Raw genomic sequence first — 20,574 nt, forward strand, 5'->3', positions numbered from 1 at the left:
GCATATCGTTGATAATCAGGATAGTCATACTGTGCGGTCTGGTACAGTTGTCGTGTCGTGGTTTGCGTGGCAGCAACAGGCAGCGCTGGTGCAGCTGGCACAAACTGTATAGTCTGTTGTGGAGCTGGCATGGACTGTGCATGCTGCAAGGCTCCTTGTTCATTCTGATCCTGTCTAAGTGGCCGTGGTCTTTCTTTTGTAATGCCCGTGGCGATATTACGCTTCAGGACTGGACAATCGTGTACATGATGACCTAGTTGTTTACAATAGTTGCATGTCCCTTTTACAGGTCCCGCTAAATCGCCAGAATGTGTCGTACCCTTTTTATGTCCTTCAACTGGAACTGTCTGGGAGACTAGCATTTTCATTTTCGTGTCTTTCATGCGTCTTTGTTCATGATCTTGTTCCTCTCTAATTCTATTGTGATGATACTGTAACATTTGTAACATTTGTGATGGAGTGTTACCTTGCCAGGTACTCTCGAATTTTAATACTCTGTTCTTCACTTGGGGCAAGGAATTTTCAACTAATTTTGTCACAAACAGATGTGGGTATGATTCGCTACTTGCTTTTATACCACTATTTATACCAAAACATTTTTCAAATCGTGCATAGAAATCACTAGTGTCTTCATCTTGCTTTTGTTTACAGGCTGAAATTGCACCCCAGTCTTCCTTTTTCGTGGTTAATAAACGTGGCAGTACCTGTACTAGTAGACCTGGTAGTGCTTTAGTTTTGTCCCCAAGCCCCGAACCTGGACCTCGGGCCTTTTCTTCTGCTTCTAATGCTGTCCAATCTATCTTTTGGTCTCCTACCTCCCACTCTTTTTCCTTGAGTTTTTCATAAATGCCAGCAGGCATCAATACCTTTAATATTGTCATAATGTCGGGATAGGTATACTCTCCCATGAGTAACATGTCTTTAATTTCTCGGTGGAAACCCGCTGGGTCTTTGTCATGACTGGGTACCACTTTCTTCATTTCCAACAATTCTATTTTCGATATGGGCGTATATACATATACACGTTTAAACTCATTGTCCTCGCCCTTTATTGGGTGCACTTCTCGTAAGGGATTCTGTCTGTCCATGTAATACGTGGTTCTTTCCTTGATGGGCAGTGAGACATGTTCTGGGCATATAAAAAGAATGTACTGCTTTCTTGATTCTAGTATTTCTTTAATTAGCTTAGTACCTGAACCTCTCCATCTATTCGTGAGTAATTCGGTCAATATATCAGGTAAGGGACCAGGATCTGAATGTTGGCTTTTATATAGTATAAGAAGTTGTTGAATCATATAAATCCCAGCTAAACGCTGTTCATCTGGGGTGAGATTCAAAAATGTGTGTGCTACTGTGTCATCACTATACTTCCCGGGACTGTCAACCCAATGGACAGCTGACCTGGCTAATTCTTGTTCATCCATAGAATCGAGAAAATGATAACCCCTTCGTTCTCGGAGTAATTTATCTGCTGCTTGGAATGAATGCTCGTTAGACCTTATATTTATTATTGGTGTTTGAAATTTCCTGTTATTTTCTAGACACATCGGACGTATCGGATCAGTAAGACATCTAGTACTATTACAAGATCTTCTTCTACCTACATAGGCTATAGTTTCTGACTGTCCTGTGGGCAGTCCTGATGCTTCTTCCTCGCTTTGTTCGAACTGGTCTACCGCTAATCTTTCTTCGTGTAGGCGTTCTATTTCTTTACGGATCTTTCGGCACATGGCTATTATACAGTTTTGCTTATCATGTCTCCCTTCTGATATATTCTGGCTCCATCTGGTAAGAATCTGCATTGCTTCCGGGTCTACCCCCGGTCGGTCTTGATTTCTGATCACACAATTTATGAGGAAACGCAACAGTTCCCCCTGTATTTCCACTTTCTGGTATTCCATAGCTCTGTTAATACATTCAGAATCTCGCCCGGTTTGGACAAAATGATATATATTATCTAGATGTGCAGTCATTCCTGGTAATTTCCCTAAATACACTGCGGCTCGTCTGATACGTAATGATGCTAGGGTCATTTCGTCCTCTTTTCCGGGCACAGGGTCATATCTACAATCTATAAGAAGTTCCTTAAGCGTACGGGCATTTATGAGTTTGGGGGTACGTGAATGTGCTGACTCTTGAAAAGTAAGTTTATTTATTCTAGGTGGCGTAGAAAAGATATTGGTAGCACCTCCGGTAGCCCCATCTGGGGTATCGGGTGTGAAAGGATTCGTTGAACGTGATACAGCAACTATAGGCGTGGATACAGCTATAGAAGTAGCTGTAGGAACAGATGCAGAAACAGATGTGCTTGCCGGAACTTGTGTCAGAACTTGTTGCTGTAGCGATACGGGTACTGGATCTTGGCGTTGAACCTCCCTGGCAGGCGGTCTATGTGGGGCGGGATGAGCATACTCGGGAGCTGCGTCATCTAAATATGAGGAAAGAAAAACATCTTCTGCGGTTCTAGGATGCCCCTTAGGATGTACCTTTATTGGAAATAATAGGGTTGGCAAGTCTTTTGGTATCCCTGGGGTAGCCTTAGGTAATCCTTCGGCCAGAAGGGGATACATACCATTCATAAGGGCATTTCTTTGTCTGTCTACTTGTTCTGATTTCACTCGTGCACCTTCTTCAATTAATAGATTTTCTCGGACTTCATTGGAATTCTCTTTACTCTTCTCTTCCTGTCTACGTGCTTTTTCTGTACGTCTATATGATTCTTTACGCCATAATTCAATGGCGTCTTTCTGTGATTGTCTAGCTTTCTTTTTCCATAATTCTTCCTCTACTTTCACGATGCACTCTGCATCCCAGGTCCCCGCTACGGGCCACCTCTGACTTTCTGGTAATTCCTTAGTGTAGTCTACCCATAGATCAAGAAATAATATGGCGTCTAGGCCATGTTTATGATACATGAAGTACCCTGGAGTGTCCCTAGGAGGAATAGGAACAGCTTCTTCGAGTACCCCTTTTCTAGTTGTGATCTGTCTTAATTTCGAAAAGAGTGGCATATTGAGAACTGATCTGATACTTGATCTTGAACAAACTTAATACAGTAATCACAATAATGAACAGTCATTCATACCACAATATGCAGAACGTACTAAAAAACATTTAACATTTAACATTTAACTGAGCAACAATAATGATGACGATCTAAAGAAAACTTAATCACTAAACATAATACTCGACTTGAACTGAATTATTCTGAATTTATATACTTGATATACTAGATATACTGCTAAACAGTACAGATACACTGCTGAAACAGTGCAGACCGGGTTTGTGTACCCAAACCCGTCTGGACCGGCACAACTTATGTGCACGCCAGAACGCCTCCCCAGTAATGGTACTCACCGGGTAGCTCGGAACGGAAGGCCTCGGAACGGATCTGAACTGAACTTGAACCGGACTGGACTCGATTTGAACACTTCGGAAACCGGACTTGACTTGGGACTTAGGAAACTGGTGGGCCTCTGTATACCTCGGATCTTGCTCTTTCAGCTAGGCTCTGGTCGGGATACTTCGCACTTCTCACCGCCTCGTCTGGGTGTTGATCGCAGCCTCAGTCGCCCCCGCTTGACCGGAGGGAGACACAGGAAATCCTGCTGGTACGCGTTATTGTCCGTCCAGCTGTGGCAGGAGACCGGGCCTGCAACGCACCGCCGGCGCGTGAGATGAGAAAGTGTCCCTGTTCGGGCGCCATTCATGTGGTAAATAATTTAATTACCGGGACTTAATTTGATACGGAAACATAATAAAAATAGCTCAGTAAATAAGAGGCAGGATCCGTGGTATTAGAGGTTCTAAATGGGCTTTATTCCAATGGTCGATTATAATCGGTTGCTCCAGGTTCCATCACCACGAAGGTTCAGGAAGTGAAGTACATACGTTATTGACAATCAATTACTTTTATACAATAGGCATTACAGTGAGGCCAATACAAGAGGCGTAACAATTGATAGTGGTGATAATATATTCATACGTAGCAAAAATAGGCGTAACTGGGAGTGATGAAAGAACGTCATCAGATGTGATGTCATAAGAGGGTGGTTACATGAAAGAATTTCGCAATGTCAGCAGAAATATTTGGCAGATATGCGCACGCAGCAGTATGACGTGTGATTGACGTGCAACTAGGGGGTGAAGGGGACTTGATATTTAGCTCTACATGTGGCGACAGAAGTCTGGAGGGTCAAGTCAACCTAATCCCAAATCATATCTAACATCCTATGTTTAAAGAACTATGTTATCCAAAAGAGAGGTCTCTTAGAGTAGAATCTTATTCTATACTGACTATACTGACGGTTAGTGCGTGTACAAGCGTCTAAGTGTCTACACTAGATGCGAGGGCGGAATCTTCCATAGTAACAGGGCTATGAATTACTTGTATGAAGACAGAGAAGTCGGGCCTTTGCTTGGTAGCTGGAAGAATGTTTACTTAAGCTACTAGACAGGAATGCATTGGGCAGGGAGCGGAGCAGATAATTTTCGAAGGTGAAATACAGTTCTTGGCAGGCAGCAAGCTGATGTCAGGCTTCGTGAGCCGCGCAGAGAATGAGACAAAGTTCATGGTCACAGATGCAGGCTCGGACTGGAGCTTCAAAGACAGAAAGCAAGAAGAGTTCGATGGCAGAATCAGGGCCTACTTGCCTGGACTGTAAAAATGGCATAAGTGAACCATATAAAGGCAGTGGCCTTTCGTACTTAGGAATGGAATATCCGGCCCATTCATGGCGGATCAACAGAGGACATGTTAACGGTGGACGCACATGTATTTGCGTCTTCATAACTGGAACTGGAGGGAACATACATGTACTTGTAACATGCACATAGAACCGTTGGGGTCCAAGATAGGGGACATAACTGACCAGAAAAATCCATATTTCCACACATGGAGTAGGACGCGGGCTGCTGGAGCTCCGGGCTGCCGCCGGCTAAAACGAGCTTTCTAAGGCACTTCGACGGCCGGTATACGGCCTCCCCTTGGTGCGAGAGGCTGGCGGAACTGGAGGGGGCTGCCGCTGCCTAGTGTGGCGGGCTCGGGGAGTGCGACTGGCGGCACCGGAGGCTGGACGCTGGGCGCTCCCGGGCGCGGAGGAGACGGCCGCCATTTTGCGCGATCTGCGCTTGGGAACACTGCTGGGTCCCGCGGACTGCCCGGGAGCTTGAGCCTGCCGAGAGAGCTGTTTGGCCGGCCTGGGAGTGATCGGAGGTGTCGGAGAGCGGGGGCCGAGACTCCCTGGTACCGGCTGAGGGCAGAGGCGCTGGGACGTCTGCTCCGGTGGGCGAGGCCGCCATTTTGGGACCCTGCACCGCTGAAGCTGCGGCCTCTGCAAGCGAGCGCTGGACTCTGCTGCGCTGGACTCCGCCTGAGGTGAGGTGGTCGGCGGGCGGCATCGGCCCGCGGGGCGGCTCGCCCTGACACCAGAGGGGGCGGAAAGCCTGAGGTAGCGGGGGGAGCCCTGGCAGCGGTGGGCCCGGGCGCTGGAGTACCCCTGGGAGCGCTGTCCTCGTGGTGGCGGCGGCTGCTGTGGGAGCGCTTGGAGGCCTAGAGCGGGGGATGTTACTACGGCCCTGAATTTGAGCCCCGGACCGGAGGCGGCCTGGCTGGTCGATCCTCGCGGGTTGTGGCCGTGGGCCTGAGAGCCGGACTGGGCCCTGGATACTGGCTCGCCCCCCCTGCTGGACACTAAGGACGAGCGGGGCTGAGCGGTGTGGCGTCAGCGGGACTTGGGACAGTGGGACTGCTTGGCTGCCGGACCCCCCCTAAGTGGTTGTTGAGCTGCGGGGAAAACGCGCTCCTCGGAGCACCGGACGCTGTGCTGTTCGCTGCCTGCGAGAGTGGGGAGGGCCCTAGGTCGGAGTCTGGTGGGCCCGGCGACCTGGCGGCGTCCGTGCCCTGAGGGCGAATCATATCGGTGTGGGCCGCGAGGCCTTGGTCAACTGCTGCACCTGAGACACATCCGCTGCGGCGCTGCGATAGGGCCCGCGACTTGGAGTGTGGGACAGCCCCTACGCTGGACGCGACTCGGCCTGGCTTGTGCACCCTTCGGCGCTGGCTGGCCCTCCGGGGGCGCTGAGTGGACGGGCCGACCTGCGGCTGGGGTCTCCCTGTAGAGGCGGCGTATAACTGCATAATGACGCGCACCAAGCCGGGAAAAGACTCATCGGCGCCCACGAAAGATGCCACAGTGAAGGACCTTTGGAATAAGCCTGGAGGGGCGCCGACGGGCTCGCAGACGGTAGGGGCTGGTGGGTCGGCGGAGCCAGTGACACAGTCCTTCATGGCGCTCTTCATGCAGGACCTCAAGTCCGAAATCGGCTCGCTGCGCACGGAGGTCCAGGCCTGCGTCAAGGAGCTCCGGAAAGATGTGGGGGAGCTTGGAGACAGGGTCGACGACATGGAGAAGACCCTGGACGCTCGCTCGGAGGACCAGGAACGCCTGTGGCAGAGGATAGCGGCCCTGGAGGAGCAGAATGTTGAGCTGCAGATCAGGCAGGAGGACCTGGAAAATAGGGGGCGCCGCAACAACATTCGCATTCGGGGCGACCCGATTGGCGCGGAGGGGGCAGACATCATGACCTTTGTGGCGGACCTTCTGCATGAACTCCGGGGGGATGATGACGCCTCTCCGCCGACTCTGGACAGGGCCCACAGAGTGTCAGGCCCACCCGGGAGGCCAGGTTTGATTCCCGACATCCTGACGCGGGTCCACTTCTTTGTCGAAAAGGAGGCTATTATCAAGGCGACCAGAGACAGGACGGACATCAAATTCAACGGGGCTACGATCCAGCTGTTCCAGGACCTGGCCCCCACGACTCTCCGGCGCAGGCGGGCCTTCCGGCCGGTTACGGACAAGTTGCGAGACCTCAACATTCGCTATCAATGGGGACACCCCTTCGCCCTCATCTTCCACTGGGAGTCCAGACGACGGGTGCTGCGGTCCTACAGGGAGGCCGCGCAGCTACTCCAGATCCCAGACTCCCCTCCGGCCAGCCCGGTGCGCGGTGCCGCGGGGCCTCGTGCCTCGCTTAAGCCTAGCTGGTCCAGGGCGCTCTTCCTCCCCTGCTGCTAGTCGCTCCTCGAGGGACAAGCAAGACATCATACGCCACATTCGGTCCCTGGAGGCCGGATCATCGCCGGCGGGATCACAGGAGCCCGCTCCCTAGTGAACTTCCGGGCCTGCAACTCGGGCTCCTTCTTCCTTGAGAAAACGAGATGGCCCGCTCTGGGGCTACCGGCTGTTGGTGGGGGAGGAGATTGTGGCCCTCTCGCTGTGATCGCTGTTACAGCTCCTGATGCCGGGCGGCGGCCCGGGGCTCCTTCTAACTTGGAGAATGGCGGCAGTGCCGACGGACCCCCACCACTATTCCTGGGAGAGTGACATCTCTGGGATAGCCTGTGCCGAAGTGCCTGGCCACTCCCTAGACTGGAATAGTCCTTGTTGGCCATGTTGGCCGTTTTGTGACTCTGGTTCTTTCGTTTGTCCCTGTTTTTTCGTCTTTCTCCCTCATTACTTCCTAACCCTCTGGCGGGGGGGCTCTATGGGGAGGCTGGGGGCGGCGGGGGGGGACAACTGCACATGTTGACCCATGTCTATGACTACTGTACCCTCCTGGAAGGTCGTCTCTTTGAACGTGAAGGGGCTCAACTCACCTAGCAAACGACATCAGATCTGGAGGTACCTGCTCCAACAGGGTGCAGACGTAGTATTTCTGCAGGAGACGCACCTTCTACGGGCTGATGTGGGTCGTATGGCCCATCCGCGCTTTCCTCATAGATTTTGGGCATCCGCGGCCACTAAGACAGCGGGGGTTGCTATTTTCTGCCGGGCGGGATTCTGTCATGGGGACACACAGGTGCGTAGAGACGCTGCGGGCCGGGTCCTGAGGGTGGAGCTCACGAGGGGGCACCGTAGGCTTACGCTATGTAATCTTTATGCACCCAATCAGGGGCAGGACACCTTCCTGCGCGGGGTCATCCGGGAGTATCTTGACCCGGTGGGCTCGGACCTCATAGTGGGGGGGGACTTTAATCTGGTTTGGGACGCGGAGCTAGATCGCTGTGGGGGAGGTTTCCATGGCGTGGGGGCCCTGTCGGCCACTGTGAAAAAATCCCTTACTGCTTTGACCTTGGTAGATGTGTGGCGTTATCACTCCCCGGAGCTGAAGGATTTCACCTTTTACTCACATGCACACCGCTCCTACTCTCGCATCGACATGCTCTTTGTCTCCCACTCTTTGCTCCCAGACACTATGTCGGCTTCACACTCGAGCATTTCGGTCTCCGATCATGCCCATGTGGAGATGTTACTCCACGAGCGCTCCACTCGCACCTCCGGTCCACGCCGCTGGCGGTTCCCGGATCATGCCCTACGGGATCCGGTAGACAGGGAGGAAATAAAGACGGCCATATTGGAATACTTTGAGCACAACGAGTTGCCGGAGACTCCCCTCCCCCTCCTATGGGATGCTTTCAAGGCCACGATACGGGGTACCCTCACGGCTATAGCTGCCGCGCGGACACGGGAGGCCCAACTGTACGAAACCAGACTCACCCGCGAACTCAAGACGCTGGAGAAGATGGACCAGACCCGCCCATTGGCGGCCCATAAGCGGCGGCTGGCGGTCCTTAGGGGTCAGTTACGGGCACACAGGACGAATAAGGCGGAACGGGCACTCCTTGCGCTCCGGCAGCGCTTTTACATCGGCGGGGATAAGGTGGGAACAGTGCTAGCGCGGCGGTTGCGCGCGAGGGCGGCCAGGGCCCACATCGCGAAGCTACAGGGGGTGGGAGGTGCATGGGTGACCACTGAAGCAGCGAAACTTCAGGCGTTCCATGAATACTATTCCTCCCTATACAAGAGAGACCCGCCGGACCCTGCATTGATCACAGAGACTCTGGGTAAATGTGAATGGGAGCCGCTGAGTAAACATCACTCTGAGCTCTTAGAGGAGCCCATTACACTGGAAGAAATAGCGGGAGCCCTGGGAGATCTTCCGCTAGGCAAGACACCTGGGCCGGATGGGCTACCGGTGGCGTTCTTCCGTGCCTTTTTGCCGCAGCTGCAACCCTACCTTCTTCGTCTCTTTAACTCTTTCGCAGATTCGGGAGGGCCCTCCGCGGACATGGCGATGGCTGAGATTGCCCTCATCCCAAAACCAGGGAAGGACCACACCCTCTGCTCCTCATACCGGCCCATAGCCCTGTTGAACACAGATCTTAAACTATATACTAAAATCCTTGCCAAACGGCTCAGTGTTCACCTCCCGCACCTCGTGGATCCGGATCAGGTGGGGTTCATCCACCAACGCCAGGGGGCAGACAATGTTCGTCGCATTGCCCACATAGTGGGAAAGGCCAGGCATTGGGATATCCCGGCTTGCCTGTTGTCCCTAGACGCTGAAAAAGCGTTCGACCGGGTAGATTGGGAGTTCCTTCGAGCGGTTCTACGGAAAGTAGGGGTTGGGCCCAAAATGGAAGCACGCATCATGGCCCCATACGCTGCCCCGGCAGCCCGGGTGCGCGTAAATGGCCAACTTACACAGCCATTCGCCATCTGCAGGGGCACGCTGCAGGGTTGCCCCCTATCGCCTCTGCTCTTCGCCCTGGTAGCGGAGCCCTTAGCTATTCTCATTCGCCAGTCGCCGGATGTCAAGGGCATCTCCCTTCGGGGACGTGACCATAAGGTTGCGCTCTTCGCTGACGACCTCCTCCTCACGCTGTCTGCGCCCTCAACCTCGCTCCCAGCCGCGCAATCGCTGCTACGCACCTATGAGCGGGCCTCCGGGCTTAAAATTAACCACACCAAGTCTTGGGTGCTCAATCTCACGATCCCGGAGGCGGAGGCGGCGGCGCTGCGGACGAGCACCCCATATCAATGGGCGAGCGACTCCGTGAGATACCTTGGTCTCAACTTGACGCCGGACCTAGCCACCTGGACGCAGGCCAATTGGCCGGAGTGCAGGCGCTCTGTCTTGGACGACTTGCGCACCTGGAAGGCACTGCCGCTTTCCTGGCTTGGTCGCCTCAATGCAATTAAGATGTCCGTGCTGCCAAAGATTCTCTACTTGTTTCAGACCCTGCCGACTCCCATCCCGGAACATTACATCCAGGGGCTACAAAGGGACTTGATCTCCTTTATTTGGGGAGGTAAGAAGCCGCGATTCTCTAACAAAATCCTAAAGCTCCCTCGGGATAGAGGCGGCCTTGCTTGTCCTAATTTACTGGATTACTACTGGGCGTCACACCTCCGATATGTCCTGGAGTGGGGGGCGTGGGAAAGCGAGAAAATTTGGTTCCACATGGACAGAGCAGTTACCTGTCGCCCGATTTGGGATCACGCTTGGCTGCCCCGGGCGGCGCGTCACCGTAGTGCGTATATGGCGGTCCCCACTAAGACGGTCTTAGAGATCTGGGATAAGGTGGCGGTCCGCAGGGGCCTCACCACCTTCCCCTCACCGCACACCCCTCTAGCTCGCAATCCCCAGTTTCCGCCGGCCTGCCGCTCGCCATACTTTGAGAACTGGACGGAAAGTGGCTGCCGGACGATCCGAGATCTTTTTGAGGGAGGGACCTTCAAATCCTTCCAGCAATGCCAAAGGGACTTTGGGCTGACTGACAGGGACAAGTTCCAATACGCACAGCTTCGGCATTGGGTGCAGGGCTCTTCGCTGGTACAGGCGGCCACGAGACCTCTCACCCAGTTTGAGCACTTAGCGCGCACGTTTGGCACATACAAGGGCCTAGTCTCTCGAGTCTATAAAGTGCTCCAGCATTCCCAGCGGCCAGGCCTACACCCGTACCAAGAGCGATGGCAGAATCTTTCGGGCTCCGGGATTAATTCCGCCCAGTGGACAAGGCTCTGGAGCGATATCCCTAAAACCTTCCGCAGCATCCCCCAACAGGAATCGGCCTACAAGGTGATGACCCAGTGGTACTACACCCCTGTCCGACTGCAGAAGATGTTCCCCAAGGTGTCCCCGCTGTGCTGGCGCTGTACCCAGGCGCCAGGAGACTTTATCCATATTTGGTGGACATGCCCGAGTCTGACTACTTATTGGAAGGAAGTCCTCAGCCACATCAAGAGGGTGCTGGGCTACCCCCTGCCAGAGGACCCCCTCACGATTATTTTGGGCCTTCGGCCGACGTCGCGACGGGCAATGACAGGCCGTGATTGGCACCTGAGCCTTCATATGCTAGGTGCTGCAAAACAAACGGTGGCGGTGTACTGGAAGAAGGCGGAGCCACCGTCCATCAACGTGTGGTTCGCCCGCCTTTGGCAGGTTTTGGCGATGGAACTGCTTACAGCCCGCCTCCAGTTTAGAGATACTAGGTTTAAGACCCTCTGGTCTCCCTTGGTGGACCACTTGGGCAGGATAGAGCACGCGCGATTGCAACCGCCGAGACTGCGGGCCTTGAAACTGTTTGACGACGAGATTTCCCTGACGCGCTCCGAGGTTCTCACACGGCCGGTGGCGTTGACACCCTCGACGTTGGTGGGTCCCTAGCTGCGGGTGGGCTCGCCGGGGTCGGATCCTCCCACGGTGCAGGCATGCTTCCCCACAGGCTGCGTCCCTTAGACTTTCCTTTCCACCCCGCTGCGGCGCTTGCCGTTCTGCTTCCCCTCCTCCGCCGCCCTCCCCCTCCCCCCGCCACATCCCCCCCCCGCCCTCTGTTTGTCCTGTCTTCAGGACGTGTAGAGGTTAAGTGCGGTGATAGGGCCTTGGTAACCCAGCGCGGTGGCGCGACGCTCCTCCATCCAACCCCTTCCGACTTTACGCGCTTACCTCGGGACACTACACTACCATACATGAGCTACCCAACACATTGTATACGCACGCGGCACGCACTAGCCCCGGCCTAGAGGTTGGGTGGCCCTCAGCTACGGGACCCGTGTCGGAGATTGCCGTGCAACACCAGCTACACTTGCCTTACCCGACCCCCCAGCGGGTGCGTACACGGCTTTAGGTAGGATATGGGGTGGCGGGCGCTCTGGGTACGATACGCTGAAGGCAAAGAATTGGAGGGGGAATATATGTGATATGTTATGCTGTAAGGCCTTTGTTTAATGGGACTTGACTTCGTTCGCTGCCGGCCAGGATGGTTGTAGGCACACAGCTGTGTACTTTGAGCTCACCTCTTTTTCTAAATAAAAACAAAGTTGGATAAAAAAAAAAAAAAAAACCTTCAAAAGAGGTCCAATTCCTCCAAGACACCACACAATGTCTCCACACCAGAGTTAAGAATAAGAAGGGGCGGTCCAGGTGCAGCAACGTGCACCTGGTAGGCTTACCTAAAACGTTTGAGGGGGAAGAACTTGAATATTTTCTTGAGCACTTAATTAAAACTGTTATACAAACAGATGACCTGTTCACCTGATTTATGCTTGAAGGGGCACATTGTGTTCCCGGAGCATCGCCTGAGACAGCAACTAGACCAAGGCCCGTAATTGTCAAAATCCTAAAATACTGAGCCTGAGTAGCCATTGCCAGGTCAGCAAAAAGATTCAGCCCACTCCACTGTGAATATAAAACTATATTGGCATTCTCAGATTACACTCAGGAAGTGCAGGGAAATCAACAGTCCTTTGACAGGGCAAAAACAGAAATGCGGCGACAGAACATTTTATATACGATACTCTTGGGGAAATTAAGAATTTATCAGAAGACAGATCATGGTTCTTCATGACACCAGAAGCCGCATAGGAATGGCTGAAGGGCTGGCAACCAGTGGAACACAAGCAAGAGGAGACCAGAGGTCTTTGATGTGCACCTACCCGAAATGACTGCACCCAATCTAACAGTGATGAATCTGTGACATCTGTGATGTCTGGGCTGGGAATGGAGAGGGGCTTGCTACAGGTCAGGCTGGCGTTTATCTGCCACCACAGAAGATTTTGAGCTGTCTCCAGCATTCACCAAGACCCAGGGCTGAGCCTGAGACATCAGGATCATATTGTGAATGTCCCAGAGTCACAGTAGCTGTGAAAAGGCCTTGGACACCATTGTGGTTAGGACAGCCACAATGAAAGGGATCCTCCACAAGGTGCTCACTGATGGACAGGCCCAAAGATGTCACAAGTTTGTCCGGAGCAGGTCCACGATTGACTATGGAAGTCTGCCTTGAGCAGCCAGTCGTCAAGATACGGGCACATGAATCCCATACTTTTGAAGGTGTGGAGTGACCACCCTCTTCAATTTTGAGAACAACTAAGGGGCTGTAGTGAGGCCAAAGGGTGAGCACAGCAAATTGAAAGTGTTCTGACCCCATCGTGAACCAAAGGCAAGGCCCATGGGGCTGTAGCGTGGGTATATGACAATATGCATTAATTAAATCCAAGGACACAATCCAGGCTCCTGGATCCACAGCGCAAAAGTATTGAGACAGAGTGAGTATTTTGAATTTGTCTTTCTGCAGAAAGGCATTCAGTAGGCAGAAGCACAATACAGGCCTGAGGCTGTTGCTTTCTTTGGCATGAGGAAGGAGCATAATTAGCATTCCTCTCCTCTCTCCCCGAAGCCAGCACCCTTTCGATGACCCTTGGCCAGCAGCAGGTTGACTTCCTGCAGCAAGATTGAGGAATGGTTCATTGACAGATGTTTTGATGGGGGAAAATGAGGCGGGGATGAAATGAAAGGTAGGGCATAGGCCCTAGAATGATTTGCAGGAGCACATCTGTCTGATCTGATGAATCTCCAGGGAGAAAATGTCATACCCTGCCTCCTACCAGCTGGTTATGGACCTGTGAGAACAATATAAGCAGCTTGGCAGCTGCTGCAACAATGGAGGAGGAGCTAGAGCAGAGCTATGGCTGCTGATGCAAACGGCCTCTGATGTCATAAAGCCCACTACCTTAAAAGGATTAGGCCTTCTGTTGCTGAGGACTAGTGTTGTTTGTGGACCAGCTTCGTGGAATAACCTCTAAACTCTCTGACCTGTCTGTGGAAATGATTAGTGAGGGACAACAGTCGTAAGGATCTTGCTGCGGCTTGGCTGTCCTTAAATAGCTCAAGACCTGAATCGGCCTTCTCTCTAAACATTTTAGAGCCATCAAAGGATAGGTTTATAAGGAACTACTGGACATCTTCTAAAAAGAACAGTTGCTTGCAATGATTTGTACCTTCTAAGCACTCCACTCGTGCCAATAGCTCTGCCAACACAGTCTGTGATGTCCAAGCCACCATGTAAGGCATACTTCACAATGTAATGACCATAATGTGTTGTTTGGGCAAGCGTGGCCCTGAGATCTTCTGGTACCACTTGCAAGATGTTACTGGCAATGTCCTATGAAGTATACAAGACCAATTCAACAACATACTCACTACATATGGCCTAAAATCAGCAGCCTAGTTACCAAAGGAGGCGGAGAGGGAGGCCCGCCCCACATTCAAGAACATTTCCATAATTGATTACATTTTCATATCAAGCAGTTTCACAAATCATCTCCAGAGTTTAGACACAGTGACCTGCAGAGAAAGCAACCATAATCCACTGGTCATAAACCTGAACTTACACCATCAGATAGCTGATTCTGGCCAGGAGCAAGGCTACTCCGCAGGAGATGAATTAAAGACCCTGGTAAGTCTAATCAAGTGTCAGTCTTATCAATTACTCAAGATAGCCAAATGGCTCGATAAGGAGATACTTCAGCTACAGGACCAACCGGGGGATGTTCTCCTAACTAACAGGGACCTTATGACCAGAAATCTGGCAGCATCACTCCAGGATCACAGGGGTCGCCCAATGCGTAATCAGCAGTTACCTAGTCTCCTAAAAAACCCTCTCTCGCAACGGAGTATCAACCTCACGCATAAGAACTTGAGGAAGAAAACCTGCCTGCTCAAACTTAACCCAACATCAGGGAATCTGTTGGCTGTAAAGGAAGCACGTAAAGCCCACAAAAAAACATCTGGGCCTTGAAACAAGCACGACAAGAGGAGGAATGGAAAAACATCTTTAGTATGCTCAAGTAAGGATCACTAGCCCAATTCTAGCATTATGTGAACACTCTGCAATCCCTTGGGCCTCCAAGGGCATACGCAGTCCCAGCATCATTGTGGGAGAACCACATGAGGAACCTGTTCTTTGCACACAACTCAATAGTCATCAAGGCACCTGCCACACTGAAAGCAGAAGATCCACAAGCACTGATTGCACCTACTGAAATAGCCAAACTAATAAAATCGATGTAGGCCAACGGGGCGCCGGGCCCAAACGGGCTCCCTACCGGGATTTTTCAATCCTCCCCAGAGGGCTGGGCAGCACTATCAACCCCGCTATTCAACACCACGTATATATTGGGCAAGATACCTGAATCTTGGAGAGGCTCAATATTATGCCCGATCCACAAAAAAGGAGACCACCAAAATCCAAGCAACTATCTCCTAATAGCTCTGTTACATCTGGAAGCAAAGGCATACATCCGAATCTTCTGGAAAAATTGGAATCTTGGGCAGAAGAAAATTAATCGCTCCTCTTTTTTCAAACAGGTTTTTGCGGAGAAACTGCTACAACTGACTACATAATGGCTTTATCTGCCCTTTGTCATCGAGCCACCCAGCTGAATAAACCTCCACCCTTCTGCTTCTTCATCGATCTAACCGCAGCCTTCAACAAAGTCGACAAGACAACCCTCTGGAGGAAACTAGCAAACTGGGACATTCCATCTTCGCTCCTAACTGCAGTAACGTCCCTCTACTTGGAAACCTGGGTATGGGTAGAATCAGGCCCTACATCTCTCTCAGCCAAAATCAGTACGCCCGGAGGTCTGAAACAAGGCTGCGTGCTCACACCCCTGCTCTTCAACCTGTATACAGTGGACTTGGGAAAAGCTCTCTACAACAGCTGCCTGGCCCCTCCCCGACTAGGCCACCGACCTCTACACCTTGTTCAGTACACGGATGACATTGTCATCATGGATCACGCTAAAGTGGGTTTGCAACGTGCCTTGACTAGCCTACACTAGTACAGTACAATTAACCACCTCTTATTCAACTCAGAAAAAACCAAGATCCTTGTACTTGATCGGCAAAAGCACAAAAAACAAACCACGTGCACCATAGGCTTCAGGACAATCAACGCAGTGCAGAAATACAAGTATCTGGGGGTTTGATTCACTGAATCCGCTTAACCCTCCGCTCACAAAAAAGAACTGTCCAAGAAATTGATGGCCATAATCTATGGTATAAAAAACTCAACAACAAGCTAAAAAGTCCATCAGCAGAGAGTATTAGAAAAGTCATCCAAGCTTCTCTCCTCCCAGCACTCTCTTATGGGCATAACACGTTCCCGGGCGCCTGCTTGGAAATCTTGGAGCGGGCTCAGTGTGTGGGCTACAAACATTTTTTTTAACTCCCAAAACATCTCTCTAGGACGAGACTTAGGCTGGAGCTCTGACTGGTCAAACAAACAAAAACCCTCGAGGCTGACTTCCTAAAATACTACATTCGAATCTTGAAATCCCTGGAGGATTCTTTAAAAAGTTGCCTCAGAGACACATATGAAATTACTGGTTTCCCGTGGAATACTCATCTTAAGAAAGACCTGGCCTTCACTGAAATATATAAACCAGCACTGGCTCTCTCTTGCATCTCATATGCTACTTGGAAAAAATCGCATCAATAAACAAGTTCAATTAGCCTCGTTCTCGCTAGACCAGGCAACTTTAAAAACTTCACATTTCCTGGATCTGCTGAATCCCTCATATTTGGTAATCAAACCACAGACTTACCTCCTCGCCTCTTGTACCCCAAAATTAGAAGAGAGATAATGAATATGTGCTTGTTCACACTGCCAATAACGGATTTTAGCCAAGCCTGTGCAAACCAAAATACTGAAGGAGCATGTCGACTCTGTGACTTCAAACGAGAATCATGGCTTCACCTTCTGTGCTGTTGTCCGGCATTAGTAAACGAAAGGAGAATCCTACTTAGGGAACTATACCTGAGTGAAAAAGCAAGCACTTGCCTTGAGGCCTCGGCAATATGTTTCACACAAAAGGTACCCCACATCTTGGCTCGTTGTGGTAGATTTAAACAATCAATCAGGTACTCTCTCCAGCCCCGCATTGGTCCTAGACCTCGCCCTTGCACAGTCCAAAAGCTGATCCTGAATTACTTTAAAACAAAAAAAATATAAAAAGACCCTGAAAAGGATTCAGATCCACCATGGATGCAGCAATTGAAACCAGAGACCTCAAACCATTTTACTCAAATAGAAGTCTGTACTAAATTGGCATGAAATCAGATTGCACATGCACAAGTACTTTAAAAACGGAAGAGGACTAACAACATTAAATGTAGTGTTTGAGGAGAACAGAAATGAAGGAAGATTTGGACAATCGACGAGCTAGACGGGTGTCATCTTCCACCGGAAGCCGAAAGCAGAGAAATGGTTAAAAGTTCATTTGAGAACATGATGGCACACAGCATTTGCACCATAACTTCCAAAAATCTGTTATAATTTCCCATAAAGCTGCAAAGCACAAGCACCCTACAAGTGAACTAGTACCCACGAGGAGAACAGAAAGGAAACAAGATCTGGAAAAGCGAAGAACCAGATGGGTGTCACTGCCTCATGGGACCGGTTGCAGTGAAATAATGGAGACAACTGCCCGAGTCATATGACCGCGCAAACCAATTGCACTTTATCAGAACTTTTAACTTTCACGAGCAATGGTTCCTTTCTAATTGTTATTTTATTGTAATGCAATGGTTTTAATTAACTTATGAAAATAAATTTCAACTATAACTATGAATTATAGGTGTACCTGCCCAGAGGGCATCCTGCATTCAAGGCTACTGAGGTTGAACTAGCTGAAGATATTCTCTTATTGAAGGCAACAATACAATATGGTTGGAAACTTATTAGAAGTGACCTTACTTATCAACGTCTTTACCACCAGGCTTTCAGGTGTAGGATGTCTTATTGGAAAATCAGAATCACCTGGGCTGGTCTATGTCGCCTGGAAAGAAGTAGAGTGAGAGTATCTATGAAAGTCTCCTTGAATGGCAACAGTCGACCGGAAGAGGTAGGACCTGGTTAAAGGATCTAAGTTATTAAGTTTGCTTTAGTTTCAAACGTAGATAACTGTAAGTCGAGAGTTCCACTACCCTTCGCACAACTCCTGCGAAAGAGACACTTTCTTCCCTCTGTAGCCTGGGTGGAGAGTTTAGCTCAGTCTCTGGGGCCGTATCCAGCACACTGGCATTTTGTTTATCAAGGTATATGTCAGCATCAGTTTGTTGAAGAGAGAGCAGGTGTCAGAGTCGGAACCAATTAAGGCTTCTAATCTCTGATAATACTGGTGTTGGGACAGAGGCCAAGGACTACAGTCTGCCTGCAAATTGAGTGGTTCTACTCTTGTAAACTCATGATGAGGCTTAGGCACGGAGCAAGCCAATGTCGGTTGGGGGTCAGGGACAGACGTCGGAGTTGGCTCCTAAGCTGTTGCCAGAAGAGTCGGCATCAGCATGGAAAGAACTGACATGGATCCTGCGACCGGAGTCCTAATGGACCTAGGGTGAGTTGGCACTGAGAAAGGGCCCACCAGCTAAGTACAACTGGTACTTGTGGCCTTATAATCCCCAAAGGGGGACATTAGAGATTGGAAAGCATCTGAAAAAAGGCAGCATGGGGTTGACAACAGCTTGGGGAATTCGAGACACGCTTGAACCAGTTGCAGGACCGCTTGAATTCTGAAGATGCTTGATGGGTGTCATTTTTTGACTAATGTCCTCGCGCCTTCTTGCCTGAGTTCGAGCTGTGGCATGGGGACGTCTCACTTAGCCTTCTTGCACTTATGAAAAATGTCCGATTTTACTAACTGGAAGTATTGGAACAAGAATTTCTGCAAGACTTGCTCTGTGAATGAGAGTGTGAGCAACCATGTGGCCTGGAGAAGGACTTAAGTGATAACTGTGACCTCTTCTCAAGTTTGGCAACAAAGAGTTTCTCCTCCTGCTCCTGGAACACCTTCTGTTGCATGAAGGCACATTTAATACACAACTTCGACTCATGCCTGGAGCCCAAACACCAGAAGCCACCTCATGTGGGCCTGTGAAGAGAACAGCTTCCTGTAGTTGTGGCACAGATTTATTACTAACATTTTTAGAGGAGACAATGTCCCTTGCACACTGCTTGCGATAAACTGTGAAGTCGTCAGGAGACCAACAAAGTGGGGAGCGGAGCTCTGGATTTGTGTCTAAGACAGTGGAAAGAACTGATATGAACGCACAAGGGGGGCTCCACTCGGTCACTCACAGGACTCTGTAACATTTGGAGTCTTTGTGGAAGCACCTGGTACCTATTATTGACACGCAAGAGCAATGCTAGACCACTTAGAAACAAATGGTTACCAGATTATGTTTTTTTTCTTCCTGCACTGATCTCTTAGAATAACTATAGTCCTAGAGCCCACAACTAAGTGATCATCCACATAACCAAAACCATTTAATCCATATTTTAGACTAAACATAGGATTTACAAACCTAAGCAGCTTCCTGACAGTCTCCAGAGTCTGACGTTGCAGTCGTAGCCAGCAGTAACTATCAGTTTATGTTTGTCGACATATTCCACGTGGGAAATGTTCTTCAAGTGACCCCGCCAAGAGCTCAATAGGCCAGGAGGGCGCAGAGTAATAATCAAGCCATCAAGAACCTGCAGAAGACACAGAGTAATATAAAGTAATTTGAACGCTTTGTCTGGAGCTAATGGGTGTAGAGTTTAACTTGCAAATATATGTATATATTTTACAAGACACTATGCAGCCAGTAGAACTTTACCTGTACAAATTCCAACTTTAGAGATGATTGTTATGCCCTTTATTTGTTACATACTTCAAATGGACAGAACTGGAAAAGCTGCCATACAACTTAAATTGCTTAGAAACAAGGTAAAAAAAAGCCTGAATGAGGGTTGTTCCCCCTTCTCATGCTCAGTCCTCTTTATTTCACAGTATAGATTGGAAGGGAATCTTCTCTGGAGAATTTGTTTTCAGCATGTTATTTTAGTTCATCATATTGTAATCCTTTCAATTTAATTTGTATTGGCTCTTTCAGTGTTAGTCACACCTTCTTCTTGGGGCTGATTTTCAAGAGCTGCAATTCTTCCAGACCCCCTTTTATAATCTACATCATGTTACAGGACTTTTCGTCAGGTGAAGAACTAGCTTCTTTGGTTCTTACTAGGTATGGGAGGGCTTAAGGCTCTTTTTAATCGCTTCTCAGAATTGTTTTTTAAAGGAAAGCCTCCAAGGGATCTTCTGTATCTTATAACAAACAGTAGTTACAAAAAGCATTTTCTTTTCAGATGAACTAACTACAATTTCTATATGCCTAACGTAAGTGTACATAAAGTACTATCTTTTGGAGTATATATCAAGTCCTGATTCGCAGAATAAGGATCTGCGGATATTTTCTAACATCGTTTGAACTTGCCAAATTTGCAAATACGATAGATCGTCAGACTTTATGTTTAGGGTTAGAGGAAGGAATAGGTTGTTTTCTATCCATGTAAGGCAATCTGTGATCATTGTGAACATCCATAAAATTGCAGGACATACACAAACC

At 49.9% G+C, this 20,574-nt stretch overlaps 1 protein-coding gene across 1 annotated transcript in view; it reads right to left on the bottom strand.

The window, feature by feature from the left end:
- EFCAB8 (EF-hand calcium binding domain 8) overlaps positions 1-20,574 on the bottom strand; it is a 3,172,177-nt gene that overhangs the window by 514,286 nt on the left and 2,637,317 nt on the right. Inside the window, exon 22 of the mRNA XM_085615170.1 lies at positions 19,495-19,663. Within this exon, the coding sequence (XP_085471296.1) occupies positions 19,495-19,663 (169 nt within the window). The remainder of the gene's footprint in view (positions 1-19,494; positions 19,664-20,574) is intronic.

This window comes from Triturus cristatus, chromosome 7 (genome assembly GCF_964204655.1).
Source record: "Triturus cristatus chromosome 7, aTriCri1.1, whole genome shotgun sequence".
NCBI classification, from domain to species: Eukaryota; Metazoa; Chordata; class Amphibia; order Caudata; family Salamandridae; genus Triturus; species Triturus cristatus.